The 22,854-nt window shown below is 55.1% G+C and overlaps 1 protein-coding gene across 1 annotated transcript; it reads left to right on the forward strand.

Annotated features, from left to right (window-relative positions):
• The first annotated feature begins 9,166 nt into the window (after positions 1-9,166).
• Positions 9,167-21,743, forward strand: SHD (Src homology 2 domain containing transforming protein D). Its single transcript, XM_067554523.1, has 6 exons — positions 9,167-9,817; positions 14,880-15,006; positions 15,401-15,613; positions 16,485-16,653; positions 17,706-17,825; positions 20,549-21,743. Exons 1-6 carry the CDS (start codon positions 9,494-9,496, stop codon positions 20,733-20,735), a joined length of 1,140 nt encoding a protein of 379 aa, XP_067410624.1. The 5' UTR covers positions 9,167-9,493; the 3' UTR covers positions 20,736-21,743.
• Positions 21,744-22,854: the final 1,111 nt, after the last annotated feature.

The following is a 22,854-nucleotide window of genomic DNA, read 5'->3' on the forward strand; positions in this document are numbered from 1 at the left end:
GGAAAGGAGCTGACCCCCTTAAAACCAACCCTCCTTTGGAAAGGCAAGGGCCGGGCTGCCCCGCTGTACTGCCCGTGTCTGAACCGCATGGTGCGTTTGGGGATGCACTAAGCCAGGCCGGGTGCCAGGAGACACTGACTCCGCTGAGAGACCTTCAAGGGCTTCAGGACTCTGCTCATGAGATACATCTAAAAAGGGTGAGAAAATACCACTGGGGGAGCCAAGGAAGGTGCTGATGGGCTTGCTGGCCTCACAGTACCACGCCAAGGCCAGTCTGCATCCGCCAGACCTGTTGCTCTGCGGCTCCGGTTCACTCACGGAGATCAATGGAATTACTCTGTCTCGGCTGAATCCCATTTCTTTTGGGCCTCTGCCTCGTCCTTTGTGGTGACAATGGGGAGGCCTCGTGCTCTGCCTGGCAAGAGGCACGTGCCACATTGCCGCTGCTGGAGGAGCGCCGGGGCCTTTGGCAGGGCTGGTTTGCTTGCATCACGACGTCACCAGCATGTCTGGGATCAGGCTCCCGCGCGGCGGCGGGTTAGACCTGGGCCGTGACATCGAGCGCACGTGGCACCAGCCGCCGGGTGACACTTTGAAAAGAAAATGAAGTTTGGAGTGACCTCTCCACGCCTGGAAATCCCCAGGCTGCCCCCCTAAGATCCCACGTCTAGCCCCCGCAACTCACCTTTATTTGGATCACAAGAGCACCTGGAGGCCCCAAGCGAGATCAAGGTCCCATTGTGCTAGCAGCTGTACATATCCCTACAGAGGGGATGTCCCTGCCCCAAAGAGCATGCAAGGGTGGGGGAAAGGCTATTATTGCCTCTTCCACAGAGGGGCAAGTAGCCCAGAGCGCCCGTAACTTACTTCCTGAGATCACCCAGGCAGTCTGCAGGAACGGGGATTGGAACCCAGCTCTCCAGAGTCTCACGACGGGGAAGAGGAGGGCCTTCTCCGCAAGCCCATGCATCTTGCTGCCATGTACTAGAGAGAGAAGTGTCCTTATCCCTTCAGTTTGCTTCTAGCGTAGCCTAGATGCTCCGCGTGGCTGCCCGGCGGTGAGAGGCTCAGTTCGTTCCAGGTGAACAGGAGAGCCAGTTAGCCCGGTTTTCAATGGGAGGCCTTGGAGCCCTCCCCTCCAGTGAGCCTGCCTGCCTGCTGCAGTTCTTTGCCTTCAGTGAATCTTTCCCACATGCCTTCACCACTCCTCACTCCACAGGGTCATCTGCCCCGTCATGGTCTCTTACATCTCCCCCTCCCCCTCCTTCCTCATCTGAGCGCATGCTCCTAGGGACTTTCCATTCCACTGCCTGTTCCGCAGGAGCCATCTCTGCCTCTGCCACCCCAATCGTTTCATTCTTCACCGTCTGTCCTCCTTGATCTTCATCATCCTCTGCAGGCAGCACTTGTCAAACCTTATCTGAGCTGACGTCCATCATGCTCCCATTTGCCCAGGTGTCCCAGCTGTGGTTGGAAGAGTCTCCCAGCAGCGGCTGAGATAGATGCCTCCTTCCATCTCAGCCATAAGCCCCAGGTCACAGGAAATTGGATGGAACGGGCTGAAACCTGCATCGATTATGGATTGTTCTGAATCCCTGATTATTTTTCCATGAGGCAAGAGGGAGGCAGTGACAGCAATGGCAGGGAGTATAGCGTGTGGGTTTGTGGTAAGGTACAGGCCTGGGTGCTGTGGGTTCTCTCCCTGGCTCTGCCACTGACTGTAGGCAAGCCACTGGCCTGCTCTGTGCCTCAGTTTCCTTGTCTGGGTAAAGGCTAGCCTGACCTGCCAGACAGAGCGAGTGTGACGCTTGGTCAGTGAATGTTTGTAGAGTGTCCTGCACAACGTTAAGAGATTGGCAATGTCAAAGAAAAAAATGGTAGGCAGCCGTAACAGGAGTGTATTGTAACGAAGCGGAAACCCAGTGCAAATGATTTAGGGCCATCCTCAAAGGTTTTGAAATCAATGGAAAGCGGGAACCTTAAATACCCTTTGAGCCTCCAGGCCTTTGGGTTTGTGGTTTGTCAGCGCTGTGGTGTGGGCGGCAGGGGTGTGCTCTAATGGGTTGCGCTCGAACTGCCCCAGCTGGTGCGAACTGAAACCGCAGTGTTCTTTGAAACAGCACTACATCCACGCCAGCTAGGTACTTTTTAGTTTGTGCCAGCAGCGTCCACACGGGGCTCTCAGAGTGCGTGCAATACATTAGTGCATCCCTCAGCTCACACCCCCGGAAGTCTGCACTGCGGCGCGGTGTGGACAAGCCCTTACAGTTGCACGTGAAGGCTCAGTCCTGCAAAGCGGCCATCTGGGTACCTTGCTGCCTCCCTGGTACACGGTCAGCGGAGGGTTGCGGCGCGGTGGAGAGGGTGGTTCTGGGCAGACTAGATTTACCCAATGGCAAAGCAAGGCCCAGTTAAATAATTTAGTTCAGCCCTTGGCCAATGCAGGATTGTTCCAGCCCCTCTTCCCTCGGGGGTTGGCTGGTAATGTGGACGCTGGCCCTTGACGAGGGGGCCTGAAGGTTATTGACCCCTGTGTGTTAGGCAGGGACTCAGCGCAGATGTTCATGATGGTCCCTTCTGGCCTTTTGATCTATGCAATGAAATGTGGAGAGTGCCCGGTGCAGAGATAGCTGTACAGAAATACGAGCCAAGGTCCCGCTGGTTACTGTCCGTGCACGACACACACGTGATCAGCTCTGAGCCTGGATCTGAAAAGCAGGGCTGCAGGCTCCCCCTCTTCCTCCCCCCCCTCCCCCAACAGGCCTCTCCGCCTGCAGAGCTGCCATTCATTGGAATGGGAGCAGGCGTGTGGCAGGACCCGTGTTCCCACTGCATTCTCCATCTCAGGCAATGCTCGTGAAGAGTCTGTGGCTGAGAAGATCCTGTGTACGGTGCAGTGGTGTCCCTCTTTACCCCCTGTCTACCCCCCACCCCCCGAAGCTCTCTTCATGATTGCTGTGCCTCGTGGAACCTTGCTCCAGCCTATTACCTGCCCACCCCAGCTCAGCCTCGACCAGGTTAGCAGCTCCCCATGGCTTAGCGCGCCGTGTAATGAACCCGTATGGAGGCTTTTGATTTTGCCAGCACAATCACATTACTCCCTGTTAAAAATGGCTGGGCCTGGGGTAATAAATTGGATGTGTCAGAGCTGTTTGCTTCTTCATCTCCTTTCATTACCCAGAGCAGCAATTGATCTCCTCTGTCTCTGTCTTCCAACGGCGCTGGGGGAAGCAAACGGGAATTGCGAGTGCCGGTGATGCTTTCGGGGGGTGGAGGTGGGGATGGTTGGGTCTGTTTGGGGAGCAGATGGGGGAACGGTCTCATTATTCCCCCCCCTCCCTCTTTAGGGGAGCATTTTCACAGCATTCCAGCAAATCGGAGGGAGATGAAAGATCCCCATTAAGCTGCGTCTGATCCATCCCTCAGCTGCCACTGTAGCCGGGCTGTTCCCTGGAGTGCAATCTCCAGCGCTTTGTCCAGTTTAGAATGACTCAATCGATGCAGCTTCCCCTGTGTCTCTGGAGACACCATTCCACAGTCTCCATTTTCCTCTCTGGCCCCCCCGCTGGTGATGGGGTTTCAGCTAATGAAGGCTGGGGGAGAATTCACCATTGTGGAGAGGTCAGTTCTGGGCCAGACACTTCCAAATCCTGCCCATTATCCCAGTCAAGGGGCCGCCTGTGCCAAACGCAGTCGGTTCAGGGAGTTCACTTCTCTTTCTTTGCAAAATATCCAAGGCAGGTGTGGGCTGAGACACCCGTTGATTTTTCGCCACTTGGGCTCTGCTTAAAATGTCCAGCCTGGGTGGCGTGTCTCGCTGGATTTCCAGGTGCTGGTCCTGGATTTTCAGCCTAATCTCCTTGCCAGATTCCAAGTTTCCAAGCCAAGCGCTTCAGCATCCCAGCTGCTTTCAGGTAGGTGTGTGCTGCTGTCAGGGGGTGTAGTTGCAGCGTGTGTAGACCCAAGCTAGCTTTCATCTAGCTAGCGCAGGGACTGGAGCAGTGAAGCCAGGGCAGCACACACTTCAGTGCAGGCTGTACACGCACAGCTGGGACCAGGGGTAGTTACTACAGGGCTAGCCTGTGCTGAAACTTGTGGCACATCCTGGTGCCAAGCAGAGGTGAGCCCCGGCTGTGCCAGGAGCAGCTTTGCCTGCCTGCACTGGTTGGGGGGGGGGGGGGGTGTGTTTTGCAGTGGTTGGTTGGCGACCAATGACTGATTGGGGCAAATTGCCAGCAAGGACATGACCCTCGTTCGGTCTCCATGTTACTTTCAGAAGCCCCTATGGAGGGCCTGATCCTGCCAGCTGCTGAGCGGTTCTTTGCACCTTCTGATCCCATTGAAGCTAATGGCCTCTACTTCCACTGCTGAAATTCCAGCCTCAGTTCTATGGGTCTGATCCAAAGCTCTCTGAAATCAATGGACGTCTGTCTAGTGATTTGCCCAGATTTGGGATCGGGCCTTGTATTTCCAGCTCCAGGCACCCAGCCCTAATTAATGAACAGGATTTCACTAATTAACCCTCGTTTAAAAACACTGCAAACAGGAACCTATTTCAGCACGGATGTAACAAACCCAGATTATTTTGGGTGCATACGCTCGCTTGGGGGAATAAGACAGAAAAAATGTTAACCCCTGCATTTAAAGGGAATAAACATAAAAGGCTAAATCAGATTTTCCTCTTGATTCTTCTGTCACTAGAACAATTAACATTCCTGGCACATGAATTATAATTAGCAGCCTCTTCAAATATTAATACTTCAGATGCTGGATATTTATATATGGCTCTGGTATTTATATTTGATGAGATCTGTCAACAACTGTTCTGCTAGACAGAATTTTTTCAGCCAAGCACATTAAACAGGACAATTATCTGCCTTTTACACTTATTCCCCTTTGAAACACATTTAGGCTACTTCTCAATTGCTGATTGGGAAGCGGGGGGAGAGTTCTTTGTTCTGAAACAGAGGAATAGATTAGTGTCCCAGGAGGTGGCAAAGAACTGTACAGTTTTTATGAATACTAATACAAAAAGCTACATTGAGGTCAGGACTACAATGTACCAAAGGCAGAACATTCAAAGGGAAGCCGTGGAGAGTTCAGGGCTCCGGCTGAAAGGACAAAATCTCTGCCTTAAAGAAAAAACAATGAGGCTGTGCCCTTTTTGACTGCTTGATGATGAACGAAGAAGACTTGAAAGGTTTCATTTTCTTCTCCAAAAAAAGAGATTTTATTTAACCTTAGAAAAATCAGGAAGATTAAATCTGGTCTTGCCTGGTTTTTGCTGGGTGTCTCCTTGGAGGACAAGAAAGAGAACTGGAGAGAGAACGTTCTCCACCCTTAACTGAAGTGGGGAAGAATCTTTAAAGACAACTTTTCTCCTGCCTGTCTGTTGGATCTGTGAGTTAAATAAATGTTAACACAAACAAACAAGCACAGATCTTTGATCAGTCTGACTGAAAAAACCCTCCCTCGATGGCTCAAATTTCACTTCATTGGTTGCTATGTGGTTGTGTAATCCCCTTAGTTTTCCAGTTGTCCATAGAGTTCTCCAGGAAAGACAGGAGACAAGATCGGATTATAAGTGTTAGGTCTTTATACATCAAGAAACAAAGCAAGCACAGAGCACTAGCAACCACTGGGAGTTAGGCACCTAAATATCTTTGAGGCTCTCGCAATAAGGCCCTGCTCCTGCTCTGGGTAGATGGACTCTTGTTTCCACACAGAGCTGCCTTGTCTTCAGCAGGTACTTCAGGACTAGGGTTGCAGGAGCCATGCCTAGCTTCCGTGCAGCACATTGAGTGCTAGTAACTCTTAAGACCCCTTGTGCACTTGCCCTCTTAGCTTCAAAGGACACCAGGTAAGGACCTCAATCCTGCAATTTAGATCGGTGTCTGTGCAGAAATCTATTGAAACCAACTGGTATCAGTCCCGCATGGAAGAACTTGCAGGACTGAGCCTTAATTAGGAAGAGAACTAATTGAGAAATGAGGTGGTGGTTCAGCTTGCTTCAGTATTTTCCAACCGGCTCTAAAGTAAGAGCCTGTTTTTCATCCCTGTTGTTCTGTTTCATGGTATACAAATAGAGAAATGAGACAAAAAACCTGAAATAAGTCTTGCTGGAAGGTTGCAAGGTAGCACTGCTTTGTTTTGCAGAATTCAGAATGATAAAAACAGAGAGAGGTACGTTCAACTCACCCCGCCTTGTTACTCTTGGCTGGCTGGCTGCAAACTGGTTGCTGTGTTCATGCTTCCCTACAGAGTCCTCTGCCTGCAGGACCAGGAAACCCCATAGCGTTTACATTGATAGCTTTACCATTTCAATAGTTTTCCATACACCACCCCTGTGACCCCAGGGCTTGTAACATCCAGGCACACACACCCCCACCTAGCCCAAAGGATCTGTATATGGATATTTTTAAAAGCTACATACATTGTTGTTAATGTATTTCTATTACAGTCGCACTTAGAAGCCCCCGCTAAGGGTATCTCTACCCTACAACTGAACTGCAATGGGGATGTGTTTGTGTGTGTGTGTGATTGAGCTCAGATAGACAAACCCACATTAGCTTTCATCTAGCTAGCATGGCTGAAAAGAGCAGTGAAGACATGGTGGTCTGGACTTCAGCACCAGCTGTACCATCCCTCCTGCTAGCTGGGACATGTATTGCTAGACCTGACACCTGCCTCTTCACTGCTGTTTGTAGCCTTGCCAGCTAGATTAAAGCTAGCAGTGGTATGCCTGTGTGGCACACCTTTGATTGCAGCATAGACCTGCTCTGAAATCATGGCCTCATTGTGCTAGGTGCTGTACAGAGATAGAGTGAGAGACAGTCCCTGCCCAAAAGGGCTCACAGTCTGAGTGACTCCCCCAAGAGCATGCAGTAGGTCAGTGGCAGAGGTCGGATTTGAGCCCAGCTCTCCTGACTTCCCAGCTGGTTCACTGCTCTAACCACTGAGCCTTGAATTCCTCCCGCTGCTGTGACTAGCGCTGAGATCATCCAGGCAGAAAATTTAAGGTGGCCTCACAGGTGAAATTGGGCTTGCACAGTATTTCCTCCCCCCACCACCCAAAATAGCCCTGGCAACACTGGGAGAAGCAGATGCTCGTCCCCTCCCCATGGAGCAACCAGCCGCCACTTTCACAGACTGATTGCATCTCCTGCTAATCTGTCCATGCAGATCTGTCTTCTTATCATCGGGCCAGCCTCATTGTTGTGTTTGTTTTTCCTTAATTCCTATCGGCTCAATTTCTCTCCCCACTCCACCCCCTCCAGCTGCTCTCGCCTTTAATTCCCCCCTCCCTCCACTTTTCCTCTCTCCTCCAGCTCTCTGTTCTTTATTTACAGCCACCTTCTCTCTGGCAAGGAGAGACAGTTTGCAATTTCACACCTAGGGTTGGGCAGGGCGCCATGGAGCAGCCGGCATGTCTAGCCAGGGAAGATGGGATGGAGAAGGCTAAAAAAGGAAGAGATTTAACCTCCCCTCCCTGCACACATGCAACTTTCTTTCTCCTGCTCAATTTCAGCTGATTTTATCCCTCCCCTTCCCTGGTCAATTTCACTAGGCTCAATCCTCTAGGGGGAATTGAATCCATTGATGCTTCAGTGGGCAGGGACCTGGAGAAGGGGGTATTTTCCCTCTTTCCTCCCTTTTCATGTTGCAGGGAAATGACACTTCTTTGGGAGTCTGGCATGGTGGGTGATAGATGCCTGTCCCTCTCCAGCTGCTGCTTTGCTTCTTGCTGAAGGTCTCTGTAACCTTTGCAAACTAGAGGGAGCTGTGCATGCAAAAACCTTAGGGTCACAGGAGGAGGAGGCGAAAAAAAACCCTTAGCGTATCAGGAACAGCGATTGCAAAGAGGCTTCCAGACCTTCCAGCCACAAGGACTTTCACCGATTTTTTTTTTATCTCCCGCCTTTCCCCAAATCATCCCCACCAGCCACATCAAAAATATGACTGGCTTCCTGAAGCTGCAGCTCCTTCCATCCTTCCTAAGAAAAGTAGCTCTCAGGTCCTTGAAAACAGGACAGAAATGATGGATGCAAAAGGCTGAAAAAAGTCTCTTTCCTCCCCCTCCTTTTCTTTGTGCAGTTGCCTTGCAAAAAGCTACTGGTGTTTGGAGATCATTGTAGCTGTTGTTTGAGCTGTGTGTTGTGTTTGCAGTTACTTTCCCGAATCATGTAAAGGAGACTCGCTAAAGAGAAGCATAACAACCCTCTCAAATTCTAACAAAGGAGAAGAAAGCTGTAACTGGACCCTTCCAAGCCAGACTTTTGCTAAAGTTTTCCAGTCCTGCTTTTGTGAATGTCTCTTAAGAGGGAGGAGGTTAGATTTTTTTTTTCCTGTAAGATCCCTGTTTTATTTGGGGGTTTGGAATAAATCAATGTCTTTCCTCCCACCAGAAATAAAAACTGAATGATGGATGTGTGCCAGTGTGTACTGGAGATTTTCTTGTTTTTCCAGGAATTGCGTGTGTACGTTTGACACTTCAGCAACCTTAACTGTAACCCAAGGAAGTTTTTTGTGGCGATGGGAAATAAATATATATACAGATTTGTATCTGAAAAAAGAATGTAGCTGGGATACGATTCCGTCCCCTGGATCTCTTAAAGCATTCTAACTGGATAGAGAAAGAATTAAGAGAACTGTTGGTTGTATATTTATATATTTAAGGTGAACTTTGCCAAGGCCGTTTTAAAATGGAAATGAATGTGCCTGGACGGTGTTTGAATTGGTGAGGTGTTCATTGTCTAGGGTTGTCTTAAAAAAAAAAGATGTTTCTTTCCAGACCACAGAAAAAATTGTCTTTGCGGGGTGCTCTATTGTTGCTTAGATCTGATTGTTCCATAATGAACTGGTAAATTTCTTTTCTCTCTCTTTCTTTCTCCTTTAAAAGCGCTAATGCTTTGTAAATGCTCGGGATCGTAAATCCGTTTTAGGGATTAAAACCGATCTCTTGGAAAGACACTCTGGAGCTCTCATTTGAGACAGTTTTTTGGATGTGTGTCTATTTTTTGAAGCTTAGTGCAGGGAGATGAATTTTTTTTTAAAAGCCTTTTTCTCCCCTCAATTCTCCATTGTATTTGAACTGGTAATAGATTGTGAAAACCTTTCTTGATCCAACCCCCGCACAGAGATCTGGTTTGATGTAAGTATTTTATTTCATAGGTTCTATAGGATCTGTAGACAGGAGTGGGTTGCTTTTTGTTTTCTGTTAAACACATTTGAAACCCTCTTCTATTAAAGGGGGAGAGGAAATTTCATTTCCAACTCCTGGAGCGGCTCGCTCTGGGATAAGACATCAGGCTGAGACATAAACATTGGAGACCTCTCTGTTGCTCTGGGTCTCCTGAAAGGAAGATGAATGACACCCAATTTGGATTATAAATCATGGGGACCCACTAAGGATTATCTGATGGCAGCTTGAGAATTCTTTCCAACCCACTTGTTCTGCCCAGAGGGGTCAGCGTTTTTTGTCAGGCTGGGACAAATGGCCAAGTGGCTGAAAGATTACTTGAGCTTTGGGAGCAGGAGGTCTCCTCCACAGCCCCCCAAGCCCGACTACACGGAGAGTGAAATCTTAAAGGCTTACAGAGCACAGAAGAGCCTGGATTTTGAGGACCCCTATGAAGACAGTGACAATAAACTGGAGCCGGATCCTGGGGGGTCAGGCTCCCTAAACACGGCAGCTGCTGGTGGCTGCGCGGAGGGGAAATACACCTCCCCGAAACACAGGCTTATCAAGGTAGAGTCCACCGACCTGAACAGGAGCAAAGCTCTGTTGGCGACGGAGCTGAAAGGCAGGCAAGAACAGGTAGGTGCTGCGGGCAAGGGGATTTACTGAGCAGGTATCCTCCAGGGGTCTGATGATGCTCAGGCCGTACCCCCTCAGCCTGTGATCACATCTGATCTCTCATGCTAAGCAATGATGGGTCATGTTGGTGCTTTGATGGGGTCTTCGAAGGTGCTGCATACAGTGATGTGGGGTGACTAGGTAACTGGTGCTCTGCTTTCTGAGTCACCGCTGTTCTGGCGGTGGTAGGGTGCGCTGTGCCGTGGGAGATGTCCGACTGACCCTGAATGCTTTCTGTAAGAGCTGGCGTGTACTGCCCAGCATCCTGGCCAGGTTCCCACGCTGGTTGGTGACACTGGGCTTCCCTGATTGCACCCTGATGTTTCTGTTAGATGCAGTGTTCTTCACTTCCTGTCCTAAAGTGTTTTGCGGTGAGCTGTTATGCCTAAGCAGCTGCTGGTTGTGCCCCAGAGGTGGCTGCATTTTGGTGGTGTGTGAAATTACTCCCAAGGGGAGCGTTTGCGAAGTACTGTGGGATATACATGTGAATTGGAGGGAGGGGAGGGGAAGACCATATCCTGGGAGCATCTGTCATGGGGCTCCATGGAAGCAGTGAAAGATTTCAAGCTGTGGCCATGCTTTTCACCCTCCAGCAGGAAACCTGCAATACATGATCCTTCCCGACAGCATCAGGGAAAGCGCCAGCTTACTGGTTTCATAGCTATGGAGAGGAAGCCTGGGACCTGGATTAGGGCCCAGGAGATCTGGGATTGGATTCCCAGCTCGGCCACTAGTGCCCAGTGTGACCTTGTGCAAGTCACTTTCCCTCTTCGGGCCTCAGTTTTCCATCTGGAACATGGAGCTAAAACGCCTTCCTTTGCCCCCCACTTGTGTCTGTCTCATCTAGTTAGGACTCACTACGCGTAAGTACAATGCCTAGTGCAATGGGGCCCGGTCTCATCTGGGGCATCTCGGTCCTCCTGGCGTACCGGTCATTAATAGCAATGCTGTGTAACACTTTCCCAATGGTTGGAAATGGCATTTTCAGTATTGTTCCTCTGACAGTCACTGAGCCTCATCTCTCCACCCCTGCCCCCTCCCTGCTCGTCCTCCAGAGCTGCCTACGCAGAGAGCATGCTGAGCGGTGGGGAGGCGGGAGGGGGGGACTCTTTGGAGAGTTGCTCGGGGTATTCCTGGGGCTGTCCAGCAATCACTCATCCGTGGCCCGTTCTGTACAACCAGGGCATGTCCAGGGTGAGATGGGCCCAGCCTGTCACGGGCCTGGATCAATAAGGTCGCAACTTGCTGCACTCAGTGGGTCTCTCTGGAGCACGCCTGGGTTCTCTTCCTGCCACTGACTCAGCTCTCAACAGGCGGGAGTGCTGGCAAGGGAGAGCTTCAGCGCTGCCCGCTCAGTCCGGGTCACAGGGGGCGGAGATGGGTCTGGAGAGCCCTCGGCCGCAGGATGGACTGGCTGTGACGTGGGGCAGGTGCGGCAGGCCAGGGGGTCGTCGGGGCATCGGTGAGTGGGGTGGGGAGAGGCTCATGGTGTGAAACCCAGATCACAGCACGAGGCTGTCGGCAGACTCAGCTCCACGCCGCTGCCGCTCCTATCTGGCGCGTTCCTGCGCTCATTAGCACCCCTGCGCTCCGCCTGATTAGCAGTGACGCCAGACAGGCAGAGGTGAGAATGGCCCGGAGGGATTTTCACGCCTCTCTCCCGTATGCACCCTCTGCGTTCCCAGGGCCTGTGCTTCGCCGTGTCAGCCTGCATCTCTCTAGCCCATCCCAGAATGCCCAGCCATCGCTAATGAGCCCCGCTGTAAGCCAGCTCAGTGTCACTCTCCCCGGGGGGGCGGACAGTGAGGCCCAGGGAGAAGAGGCAGTGATAGCGCGACAGCGGCAGATCAGGGATTAGAGTCCCCGTCTCCCCACTCCTCTGGCCCGGGCCACCTTCCCGCTCTGCCTCCTCATGGACATTCAAACGTCAGCCATAACTTCACATCTCTTGCCTCTGCCTTTGCTGGTTAATTCATTGGTGAGGAGAGGTGGGCAGCGTTTAATACTGGAGCAAAAGTACTGCGGGGACCAAACTCCAGCCAGCCCATGCCAGGAGCCGGAGGATTTCCGAACGAGATCAGGGGGCGGGAGGAGCTGGGGGGAAGCTGTTGCCGGTTTATTGATTCAGGTCGTCGGTGACAGATTTCCAGCTCAGCTAAGCGACATCCTAATCATAGCTGTAACACGGCTATCCTGCAGGAGGGCTTGGGCTGGATGGCAGCTGCAGGTTGTGCCACAGGCCGTGAGGAACGCAATCTGCTCTACAGGCAGAAAGAACCTAGGCATGACCTTGACTGCATGAGATTCTGACCCTCCTGGGTAACATACAGCCAAAGGGTGGGGGTGGGGGGAAAGGTGCATAGAATTGCATTCCTTTAGGAGGTTGCACGAATGAAAAAGGCTCCCGTTTGGTTTATAAGGGTAGCTAATCCACCGCAAGAATCTCCCTGTCAAGTTTTTAAATATGAGTTTAGCAACAGTGTGGTCTAGTGGAGAGGGCAGAGAGCTACGACCCCCCTGGGGGTGGTGGTTTATTCCTGGCTCTGCCACTGACCTGTTACGTGACCTTGGGCAAGTCCCTTCCCGTCTGGTGCCCCATCCGTCCTATCTATTTAGATCAGACGCTTTTCTGGGCAGGGGGCGTCTCTCACCGTATGTCCGTGCAGCACCCAACGCAGTGGGGCCCTGATCTTGGTGGGGATCTCTCAGCACTACAGGAATGATAGGATGTTTACATGATTGACACCCCACTTTACTGATGGAGCCCTCTGTGATCTAGCTAGCTTAGGTACTAAGAGCAGGGAAGCCGTGGCAGCATGGATTTCGGTGCCCACACCCCACCCCAGCGCATTCCCAGGTCCTGGAGCGTATATACAGCCCGTCCCCGTGCCAATTGGAGAGCTCCCCCCATCTCTGGTCTTTTGTCTGTCAGGTCTTGTCCCCCGGCACGCTGATCGCTGCCCCCCGACGGTGTGTTAGACACGTTCAAACAGCCCGCAACCAGGAAATGTTTTGAGAGCTGCAGGCAGATGAGACAGGCACATGGAAATTGCCTCTCAGCCGCTCCTCGAAGCAATTACCCTATTTCTCCCCTTTTGTGTCTATGAATTGAGTGCTGGGAAATGAGGTGGATTGACAGCGCTGCAGGCTGATGTTTTCTTTATCCACAGAATGGGTGCAGGCCAGGTAGCCACAGGCATGCGCACGCGACACACACGCTGTTCAGCCTCCATGCCTCTACCCCGGCTTGGAGGAGACGGGAGAACAGACTCTGTTCTGCTGAGACAGGCAGCGAAGTTAGCATTAAATATGCTCTGTCCGCTTAGAGATCACCCTGGGACCAAATAACTCCCTGCACTGAGCAGCCATTGGCTGGCAATTTCTCTCAATCCCAGCCTGGATTCAGATCAGAGCCCCAGAGGTGAAAGGCTCTAAAGCCGCATGGCCACACAGTCCCACTGATTTATTTGCTTTCCATCGCTTCTCTACCCAGCCCCTAACACTGCCCGTCTCTGCAGCCATACACCAGGCTCAGACTTGAGCCCGCTTGCTGCCTCTCTGCCTTCCGAGCCGTGGGTCTGAGGCTTAGCCCAGATCCCCAGAGGTATTTAGGTGCCTAACTCCCAGTGGGAGGATCTGGGTCTCAGTGCCTTCCATCTGCATCACACCATGCAAAGATTCCCCAGTGAAGCCTCGCAGAAGTGCGTGGGAGGCAGGCGGGTGTCACTCGTCCTGTGTCACAGATGGGGAAACTGAGGCGTAGAGCGGGGCAGGGACTTGCCTGGGATCATGCAGAGAGTTGGTGTCAAAGCTGGAAGTAGGTCTCCAGGTGTTCTAGGCTCCCACCACCTCTCCTCTTCACCTGGCCTCTGATGAGATGAGGTTGCTGGGTGCCTCGAGCTAGGTTAGGGCTGCTACCCTCAGAAACTCCCATGTCCTTGGAGAAACCATAGAACGGTCGGCCTGGAAGGGACCTCAACAGCCCCCGGTCTTAGAAACCTCCCGTTACGGAGACCCCGCAGCCTCCCTGGGAAGCCCATTGCGGAGCTTCGCTCCCCTTTTCCTAGCAGCGAACCCAAATCTCCCTTGCTGCAGACTGAGCCCATTATTTCTTGTCCTGCCTTCAGCGGCCATGGAGAACGATTGGTCACCGTCCTCTGTAGAACAGCCTGTCACAGACGCAAAGACTGTTCTCCACTCCCCCCTCCGTTTTCCTTTCTCAGCACTAAGCATGCCCAGTTTTTCTAACCTTTCCTCACAGGTCCGGTTTTGCAAACCTTCCATCCGTGTTGACCCAGCGAATTCCCCTTGCCTCATCTTTTAATTCCCACCCGTCTGCGGGTGGGGGAGTGGGACTCCTGCTGGCCTAGCTGATCAGTGCGCCTCCTCTGCCTGGGAGATCTCATCCCAAGTGTAGGCACGGCTGGCGGGTCTCCCCTCAGCACCCTCCGACCTGCGCCGTCCTCTGCTCCCCTAAAGGAAAGGCAGTGACTCTCTGAGCTGGTGCGGCATGGGCTGGCCTAGCCTAGATCCAGAAAGAGGCATGTGTCAGTCAGACCCTCAGGATATGTCTACCCAGCTGGCTAGGGCAATCGGGGAGGGTGACAGAGAAGACGGAGCCCACGCTGCATTCCCTGCCTTTGTGGGGTACAAGGCAAAATGACTCCCACGTGCTGGGGCTCCTGGGGCACTGGGGAAGTCTCCCTGTTTGCTGAGCGCTCAGTGCCTTGCGGCACCAGGCTCCCCGAGAAGTGGTGCATCCATGCGGCGGCTGCGATTACGCTCCAGGAGGATGGGAGGGCTGTGCAGACACAGCTGCCCCCGGACCGCAGGAGGGTAACCTGTACCAGGGCTCTAGGGGAAGGGGTGTTTGCCCCTGGAAAGGACCTGCTGAGAGGAGAAAGGGCCACTGCTCCCTGCGGTGCATGGGGAGGTCACCGTGGGGCCTGCAGCTGGGGGTGTTTGGTTGCCGCCGGGCACGGCCCTGCCTTTCTGTGCTGAGCGTAGCCCCTCCTGCCCGCAGAGCAATGGTGAGGGCGAGTACTCCGACCCCTTCGACGCCCACCAGGAGCAGCCAGGGGACGCCGAGGGGACGGCGCCGGAGAACAATGGCTACATGGAGCCCTACGACGCCCAGCGGGTGGTGGCAGGTGAGAGACGCCAGGGCGGCAGCTGTCTCGGGATGGGTGGGCCTGGAGGCTGTGCCGCACGGGGCTGGGTGCAGAGCAGCTCCTATTTGCGACTGCACGCGAGGGCTGGGCAGGGCTCTGGGATGCTGACGCTGCTTCTCGCTCCCACTCGGGGGCCTGTGCCCACGCGGCAGGACAAGGCTGTTATCAACTCCCCGGGGTGGGCGGCAGGACGTCCAATCTCCCGCTTTGCATGTGGGCACCTGGCACCGATCCGCCCTCCCCACCCGCTCTGTGTCTGCACACGGCCACCTGCTGTCTGCCCTGTCCCACTTGTCTATACACTGGCCCCTGCTGCCCAGCCTTGCCCTGTCCCGGCCCCTGCCCAACTAATTCCCTTTCACCCGGCTCCCAGATTTCCAGGGCAAAGGCGACTGGGAGGGCCGGCGGGTGAAGGCGTCCCAGCAGGGGCTGCAGCTTTACGACACCCCCTATGAGGAGCAGGAGCCAGCCCCCGAGGGCAGCCCGGCCCGCGAGAGCCGCCTGCCCCAAGACGACGAGCGGCCAGCGGACGAGTATGATCAGCCCTGGGAGTGGAAGAAGGACCACATCTCCCGGGCCTTCGCAGGTGTGTGCCAGCCCGTCCCGCTGAGCCGGGAGAGCCCCAGTGAAGGGCCAGGCCCGGTGGGAAGGGGAGCGGGGACAGCGCCAGAGACACGGGGCGCTGCTGGAACACATGGAGGGGACCCGAGCTCTGGGGGGGTAAAGACCCCTGCTGCAGAGAAGTCAGGGGCCAGAACCCGTGGCCTCTGCAGTCTTCCCATGGGCTTCAGTGGACACCGAGCCCGGCCCAAGGAGCCGAAGGAGCAAAGTAATTGAACTGGGAGACGGATGCGGCGTCCCGCACGGCAGAGGGGCACTGGGAACAGGCACAGAGAAGAGGGCTGAGGGCAGAGTTTGGATCCAGCGTCTGCCGCTGTTAGTTTGGGTTCCCTGGCGCTCAGGGTCCCCCGGCTGGGTGGGTGCCTGGGCAGACGGGCACCAGGGGGAGGCGGGCTGGAGCTAAGAGGAATCTGAGGCGGGGCCAGGTCTTCCTGAGGCACAACAGGCACCGGAGCTGAGCCATGGGGATGGACCGGTGCAGAGACTGGGTGACTCAGTGGAGTTAAAGGGGCTGTGGGACAGAGCCGATGGAGGGAGCTCTGCCCACCAGGCTGGGCATGGGGCGGGGGATGGCATTTGTGGGGCAGGAGTTCACCCTCCTTTGGTCCTGGGGCAATGATACAGGCGAGAGATGGGAGCAGTGTCCTCCAGCTGACCCGGGCATGGGGCCCACGGCTGCTGCTGGGCTGGTGGAGCTATGGGCTCCCGGGGAGCAGAGGGTGGGGCCAGCACCCCTCTGCCAGGGGGACTCGGAGCCGTGGGAGGCCACGGCCCAGCCAGGAGCAGCCTGGCCCCTCTCCCTCCCTGCATAACGAATCCTTCCTCCTGCCCAGCAGTGCAGTTTGAGAGCCCGGACTGGGAGCGTCCCTCCTCCCTGCACAAAGAGAACCGGCGGCCGCCAAAGCCCCTGACAGCAGGCACCAAGCACGGCCGATCGCAGAGCCCGGAGCGCAGCCCCCCCGTGGCCGAGCGCGTGGACCCCTCGCTGCCCCTGGAGAAGCAGGTGTAAGTCCCCCGGGGCGGGCGGGCCAGGCAGCTGGCTGGGCAGTAGCGTCCATTGGCTCCATGGTTCCCTGCCCACTCCAATGCCAGGATGGGCGCTGCGGCCGTACCACCCCCCAAGCCAGCCACGCTGGGTGCAGTTGCAGCCGGAGCTCTGAGCCCGTAATGAATTCATCCCAAGGTGCCCTGGGGCAAGGCGTGCGTGGGGGTTATCGGTCAGACCGCGGTGCTGAGCCCAGGAGCTTTGAGCCACTGGCGCCGTCACACGCCATGGAAAATGTTGGAGACATCGGGGCCCTGGAGGGATTCTGGGAGTTTGACCCTCTCCTCCCAGAGGCTCGTTTGCAATTGCCCACAGTGCGCTGCAGATCGGAGCGCTGCTGGGCGTTCTGGGATGCGTGGCTAGAAGGCACGGCTGCTAACACACCTGAATGCAAGGCCAGGACCCACATGGGGCAGGTATTTAAGCTATACCAGGGTGTCACGTGCAGATAGGCCTGGCTTGCATATCCTGCAGCCCAGCTGATTGCAGCAACAGGCCCCACTGTCTGTTGCCCTAGGTCTCGGGTGGTCGCTCACACCAGGGCAATGGATCGGGTAGCACGTTGCTCCCACTCTCCATGAGATCCAGGGCGAAGGAGAAGAAGCTTCAGGGTGGGACGAGACAGGACAGGACAGGACAAGGGGTCATACATTTGCCATGATAACACAGACCTTGCCTGCAGAGAGGCCAACCAGTCTCATGCATTCCCATGACTCCAGTAGCTGGGGATTTGAGAAAAGGCAGGAAATGAAACGAAGGTTTGTGAGGAAGGAGGTTCTGGAGCAGCCTCCCAATAGGAGTAGTGGGGGAAACCAGCCAGCTAGTTTGAAGATGGAGCTTGCTAGGTTTACGGCGGGATGGTATGATGGGGCGGCCTGGGATAGCAGGGGACTGGCCCAAAGACCCAGGAGCTCCTGACTAGTCCGGTGTGCTATGTTCCTAAAAGCAGTAGGTATCGCAAGGCTGATGTGAAATCATGAGCACTGATCCTCTCCCTCTCCCCCTGTCCCAGGTGGTACCATGGCTCCATCAGCAGGGCGGACGCCGAGACCCTGCTGACTCTGTGCAAGGAAGGCAGCTACCTGGTGCGGAACAGCGAAACCAGCCACCATGACTACTCCCTGTCGCTCAGGTGAGACACCCGGTCTCTCCTCCTTCCCCCCAGCCCTCCCAGCTTCTGCTGAGAGCTGCTCTGCTAGGGGATTGTCTGCAATGGGCTGCGTCTCTATGATCCATGCACCTGGAGCTTCCCAGGTGGGTGGTCGTTAATTAACCTGGCACCCCACCAGGGGGAACTGTTAGCCCAATGTTTCACCAGTGGGGAAACTGAGGCATGGCGCAGGGATGGTCTGGTCCCCAGTGGTGATATATTGGCAGAGTTGGGTGTAGAGCATGGGGTTCCATCCCGGACCATCCTGGCAAGTAGCCATTGATGGATCTATCCTCCATGAACTCACCTAATTCGTTTTTGAACCCAGCTATACTTTTGGCCTTCACAGCATCCCCTGGCAAGGAGTTCCACAGGTTGGCTGTGTGTTGTGTGAAGAAATACCTCCCTTTGTTTGTTTTAAACCTGCTGCCTATTAATTTCATTGGGTGACCCCAGGTTCTTGTGTTATGTGAAGGAGTAAATAACACTTCCTTATTCATTTTCTCCACACCTTTCATGATTTTGTAACCTCTGTCATATCCCCCCCTTAGTCGTCTCTTTTCCAAGCTGACCAATCCCAGTCTCTTTAATCTCTTGTCATATGGCAGCTGTTCCATCCCCCTAATCATTTTTGTTGCCCATCTCTCTACCTTTTCCAATTCTAATATATCTTTTTGAGATGGGAAGACCAGATCTGCACGCAGTATTCAAGATGTGGGTGTACCATGGATTTATAAAGAGGCAATATGATATTTTCTGTCTTATTATCTATCCCTTTCCTAGTGATTCCCAACAGGGTTAGCTTTTTTGGCTGACGCTGCATTTTGAGCAGCTGTTTTCAGAGAACTTTCAGCGACTCCAAGATCTCTTCCTTGAGTGGTAACAGTTCATTTAGACCCCATCATTTTGTATATATAGTTGGGATTATGTTTTCTGATAAATTACTTTGCATTTATCACCATTGAGTTTCATCTGCCATTTTGTTGCCCAGCCACTCAGTTCTGTGAGATGCTTTTGTAACGCTTCGCAGTCTGCTTTGGACTTAACTGTTTTGAGTAGTTTTGTATCATCTGCAAATTTTGCCACCTCACTGTTCACCCCTTTTTCCAGATCATTTATGAATATGTTGAACAGCACTGGCCCCGATACAGACCCCTGGGGGACACCACTATTTACCTCTCTCCATTCTGAAAACTGACCATTCATTCCTACCCTTTGTTTCCTCTCTTTTAACCAGTTACTGATCCAGGAGAGAACTGTTCCTGTTACCCCATGTCTGCTTAAGGATAGGCTAGTGGGTTATGCAGGAAGACGGGTGTCCAGACTCCTGGGTTCTGTTCCCAGCTCCTGGCTGGATATATGGTCTGATGGGTTAGCACAGGAGAGGACCGGGCCCAGAGACCTCTCTTGTCTTGGGAAGGCTCCTGTTCCCAGCTCCGGGAGGAGAGTGGGATCCAGTGGTCAGAGCAGGGGAATGGGAGTCAGCATCTTGTAAGCTCAGGCCCTTAAGCTTCTCTAATGGGGTGGGTAAGTATGTAAGTCATTCCTGAGTGTAAAGGGCTTGGAGATCCTTGGCTGGGGAGGGGCCCGAGGCCCATTCCCCTCTCCCCAGGATACTCCAGGCCCTTCCCCCGCACACAGGCGCAATCCCCTTGACAAATAGCCGCCCGTGAACTCTCTGCCTGGAACATCTGCTTCTTATTAGCGGCCGACATGCACATCAAAGGGCCGGGCCGGCAGCGCTTTGTCGGCTGCCTGTGCACAGAGTGAGCCGCACGGCTTGGGGAGCAGCCGGCATGAATATTTCATCAGGTTAATCGCGGCAGCATGCTCTGATCCCCGGCAGGAGCCCCAGGCCTTGCTCCCCCCGCCGCATGCTTTGAAAGGTTTCTCCCCACGCAGGGATGGGGGGCTGGCGTTGGCTCTCTCTCCACCCAGGCATCTCCGAGGTAGCCCCACAGCCTGGCTCAGAATAGCCGAGCAGCCCCGCTCCTGGCTGGCCTGGCTGGGGTCCCACAGCCACCAGCATTCCTGCGCTGGGATCCGCGGGTCTGGAGGCATTGCAGGGCCCCTGCTCCGATCCCAGGACAAAGCGGCCAGGCGTCACTCCTAGCCCTGGAGGGAGTCCACCACGTCCTGCCGGGGCAGAGCTGGCCCACACGGCATGCGCTGCAGGGACTCCTCCTGCCTCTTCCACCACTTCCTTTGAGAGACCCAGCAAGATGGGGAGTGTGGCCTAGTGATGAAAACACAAGCGGGGGTAGCGGGACGCCTGGGTTGTGCTGCGGGTGCTGACTTGCTGTGACTGTGCGCCAGTGGCTTCCCCTTCTCTGGGGCCTCAGATTCTGCTACTGTGCCGTGAGGAGGAAGCTATCGTGGCAGATCCCGTGGCCACCCGTGACCACGTGGCTATCGTGATGCTGAGGACCGTGGCCACTTGGGCTAGAGCTCAGTGCCTTCTGCTCCAAAACCACAGGCTGTTGCTGCTTGATATAAGGGAGCATCCCCAGCAACAGCTTGCAGTATAGGCCCAATGACACACAGCTGGGCAATTCTGCCTAGCCTGACCATTTCTCCCTCTAGTGGCTGGCCGCAGCAAGGACAAGCGCCCACTATGTGCTCGCGGCCAAGGGGGTTGCTCCTGGAGCTCCAGTGTGAGGGGCTGCCCCTTGCTAACGATCTTTCCCCTTTGCCTCCGTCCCCAGGAGCAGCCAGGGCTTCATGCACATGAAGTTCACCAGGACCAGGGAGAGCAAGTACGTGCTGGGCCAGAACAGTGCCCCCTTCGACAGCATCCCCGAGGTCATCCACTACTACACGGCACGGGAGCTGCCCGTCAAGGGGGCCGAGCACCTCTCGCTGTTCTACCCCGTCGCCGTGCAGACCCTCTGACACCGGGGGGTGCTGGATGCTTGCTGACCGCGCAAGACAGTGGCAGCTCCCACGCTGCCTGACCCCAGAAGCAACCTGTCCAAAGCCAGTGGCTCAGCGATTGGGTTGAAGGAGGTCTCCGGCCGAGGGGAAGGGCAGGTCCATGGAGAGCAGGTCCCCCCCCAATGGACGAACGGCGCTTTCAGCACCAGGGACTCGTGCTCCCAAACAGCAATATCAGGTCACTCTGGCTGCCGCGCTGCATCCAACGCCCGCCCGCTGGTCCAACCCCTGGGTCCTTCTCCGGGTAATGGCCTCTCTCCTGGGAGGTCCCACGCGGGGAAGGAGTTAGCCTGTCAGCCCTTCGCTCCACACCTGGGAGCTCCTGCTTGGTGGCTGTTTGTCCCGGAGGTGGTCCTGTTGTCCTTCCCACTTCCCTTTCCCCTCGGCCCCCCACTTTGGTCTCTCCTGCTCCAGGATGCAGCCGGTCCCAAGGCCCTGCTATACCCTGCCCTTGAAAATCTCCTCTGCTTTGCTCTGGGGGGGTCTGTCCCAGAGCCCCCCCACCTCATCCTGCCCTGAGAACCACTCCTAAGTTACTTCCCCCCTGCACCCCCGCCCAACCAATACCCCCTTTGTGCCCCTCTGGGCAGGTTTGATTCCAGAATCCCCCTTCCTTTGTGGAGCCCTGGGAGCTGCCACCGTGGGAGGGGATTTTCTAGCCGGGCCTGTCCTGGACCCCCACCGTCCTGCCCTGGGACACGCCCTCCTCCGTTGCACCCTGAGCAGAGTAACTGTAGAGACAGTAGGTTCATGTCACTGTTCGTCGTCCCTCCCCTCTGGTTTACCGCCCCCGGTGTCGTCTCGCTCGAACCAGCTCGGCCCACAACCGGGCATCCCCCCCTCGCCCCGTTTCCCCGGCGTGTGTGCGCGGTTCTGTCGCGCCGTGTGTGCTCTGTGCTGCTGCCGTATCCATGCTGTGCTCGTGCTGCCTTGGCAACTAGGTTTCAATTAAACGCCGTAGTCCAGACTCGGTCCCCTCCCGTCCGTCTGTCACTGCCCGGCTGCGCAGGGGTCCCGCCAGGCCCCCCAGGCTCTGTGCGTGATTCACAAGGGGACGATGAGCCGCTCTCGACATTTGCCAAAGCACCTCATGATTCAGGAGCCCAGCCGAGGCCCCTGAGGGCAGGAGGTGTCGGGGCAGAGGCGATAAGCGGCGCAGGTGGGGGGTGTCATGTCCGGCTGGTGAGATTCCCCCACACCGCGGGCTCTGCGGCTACCACTCCTGATGGAGCGAGGATGGGGGAAGCCTCCAGGACACAGAGATGGAGAGAGAGAGATGCCAAGGGCTCTGCTCAGCTAACATGCTCCCCCCATACCTGCTCCCCCCGGCCCTTCCCTCCATGGCAGTCGGGGCCACTGCGCCTTGCAAACAGACTCACCAATCGCTGGGTCTGTACAGCCCTCCTTCCCCGCCCCTCCCCCCTGCACAGCGTACACACAGCTGGGCAGACACACAGGGGCGCGCACACACACACACACACACACACACACACACACACACACACACACACAGAGCTGGGCAGACACACAGAGGCACACACACACACACGTGGCTGGGCAAATACACGGGCACGCACACCCACACACAGCTGGGCAGACACACATACAGCTGGGCAGATACACAGGCACACACACAGCTGGGCAGATACACACGGCTGGGCAGACACACACAGCTGGGCAGATACACACACACACACACACAGACCCAGCCGATGCACAGCGCTGTGTGACAGGCTGACTCCAGGACACACACACACACAGGGGTACACCAGCATCAATACAGGCATGTCCGTGACACTGCATGACATGGGGATGTGTGTAAATACTCGTGTCCTGGCACAACACCCCCGCCCGCCCCCAAGCTCCTGACACGGGTCTGGCCCCTGCCTAGCCTGGCTCTGCTTTAAATCCTTCACACTCCGGAGCTGCACCGTGGCAGGGTGTGTGTGTGTGTGTGTGGGGGGGGGGGTTCTGATTAATTCCCAGGCACCCAAAGCAGGGAGGGGGGGATGCAGCCAGCACCCTTCCCGTCAGCGGGGGGTGGAGGGGCCAGAAGCCGTTGCCACCCCTTTTCCTA

Source organism: Emydura macquarii, unplaced genomic scaffold (genome assembly GCF_026122565.2).
Source record: "Emydura macquarii macquarii isolate MOO-44397 ecotype Brisbane River unplaced genomic scaffold, CSIRO-AGI_Emac_v2 contig_306, whole genome shotgun sequence".
NCBI lineage: Eukaryota > Metazoa > Chordata > Testudines > Chelidae > Emydura > Emydura macquarii.

Excerpts from the sequence above, each read along its gene's own strand:
- SHD (XM_067554523.1), top strand. The coding sequence starts at position 9,494 with ATGGCCAAGTGGCTGAAAGATTACTTGAGCTTTGGGAGCAGGAGGTCT. Across the intron at positions 15,007-15,400 it reads CGCCCAGCGGGTGGTGGCAG|ATTTCCAGGGCAAAGGCGAC; the intron begins GTGAGAGACGCC and ends CCCGGCTCCCAG. Across the intron at positions 15,614-16,484 it reads CATCTCCCGGGCCTTCGCAG|TGCAGTTTGAGAGCCCGGAC; the intron begins GTGTGTGCCAGC and ends CCTGCCCAGCAG.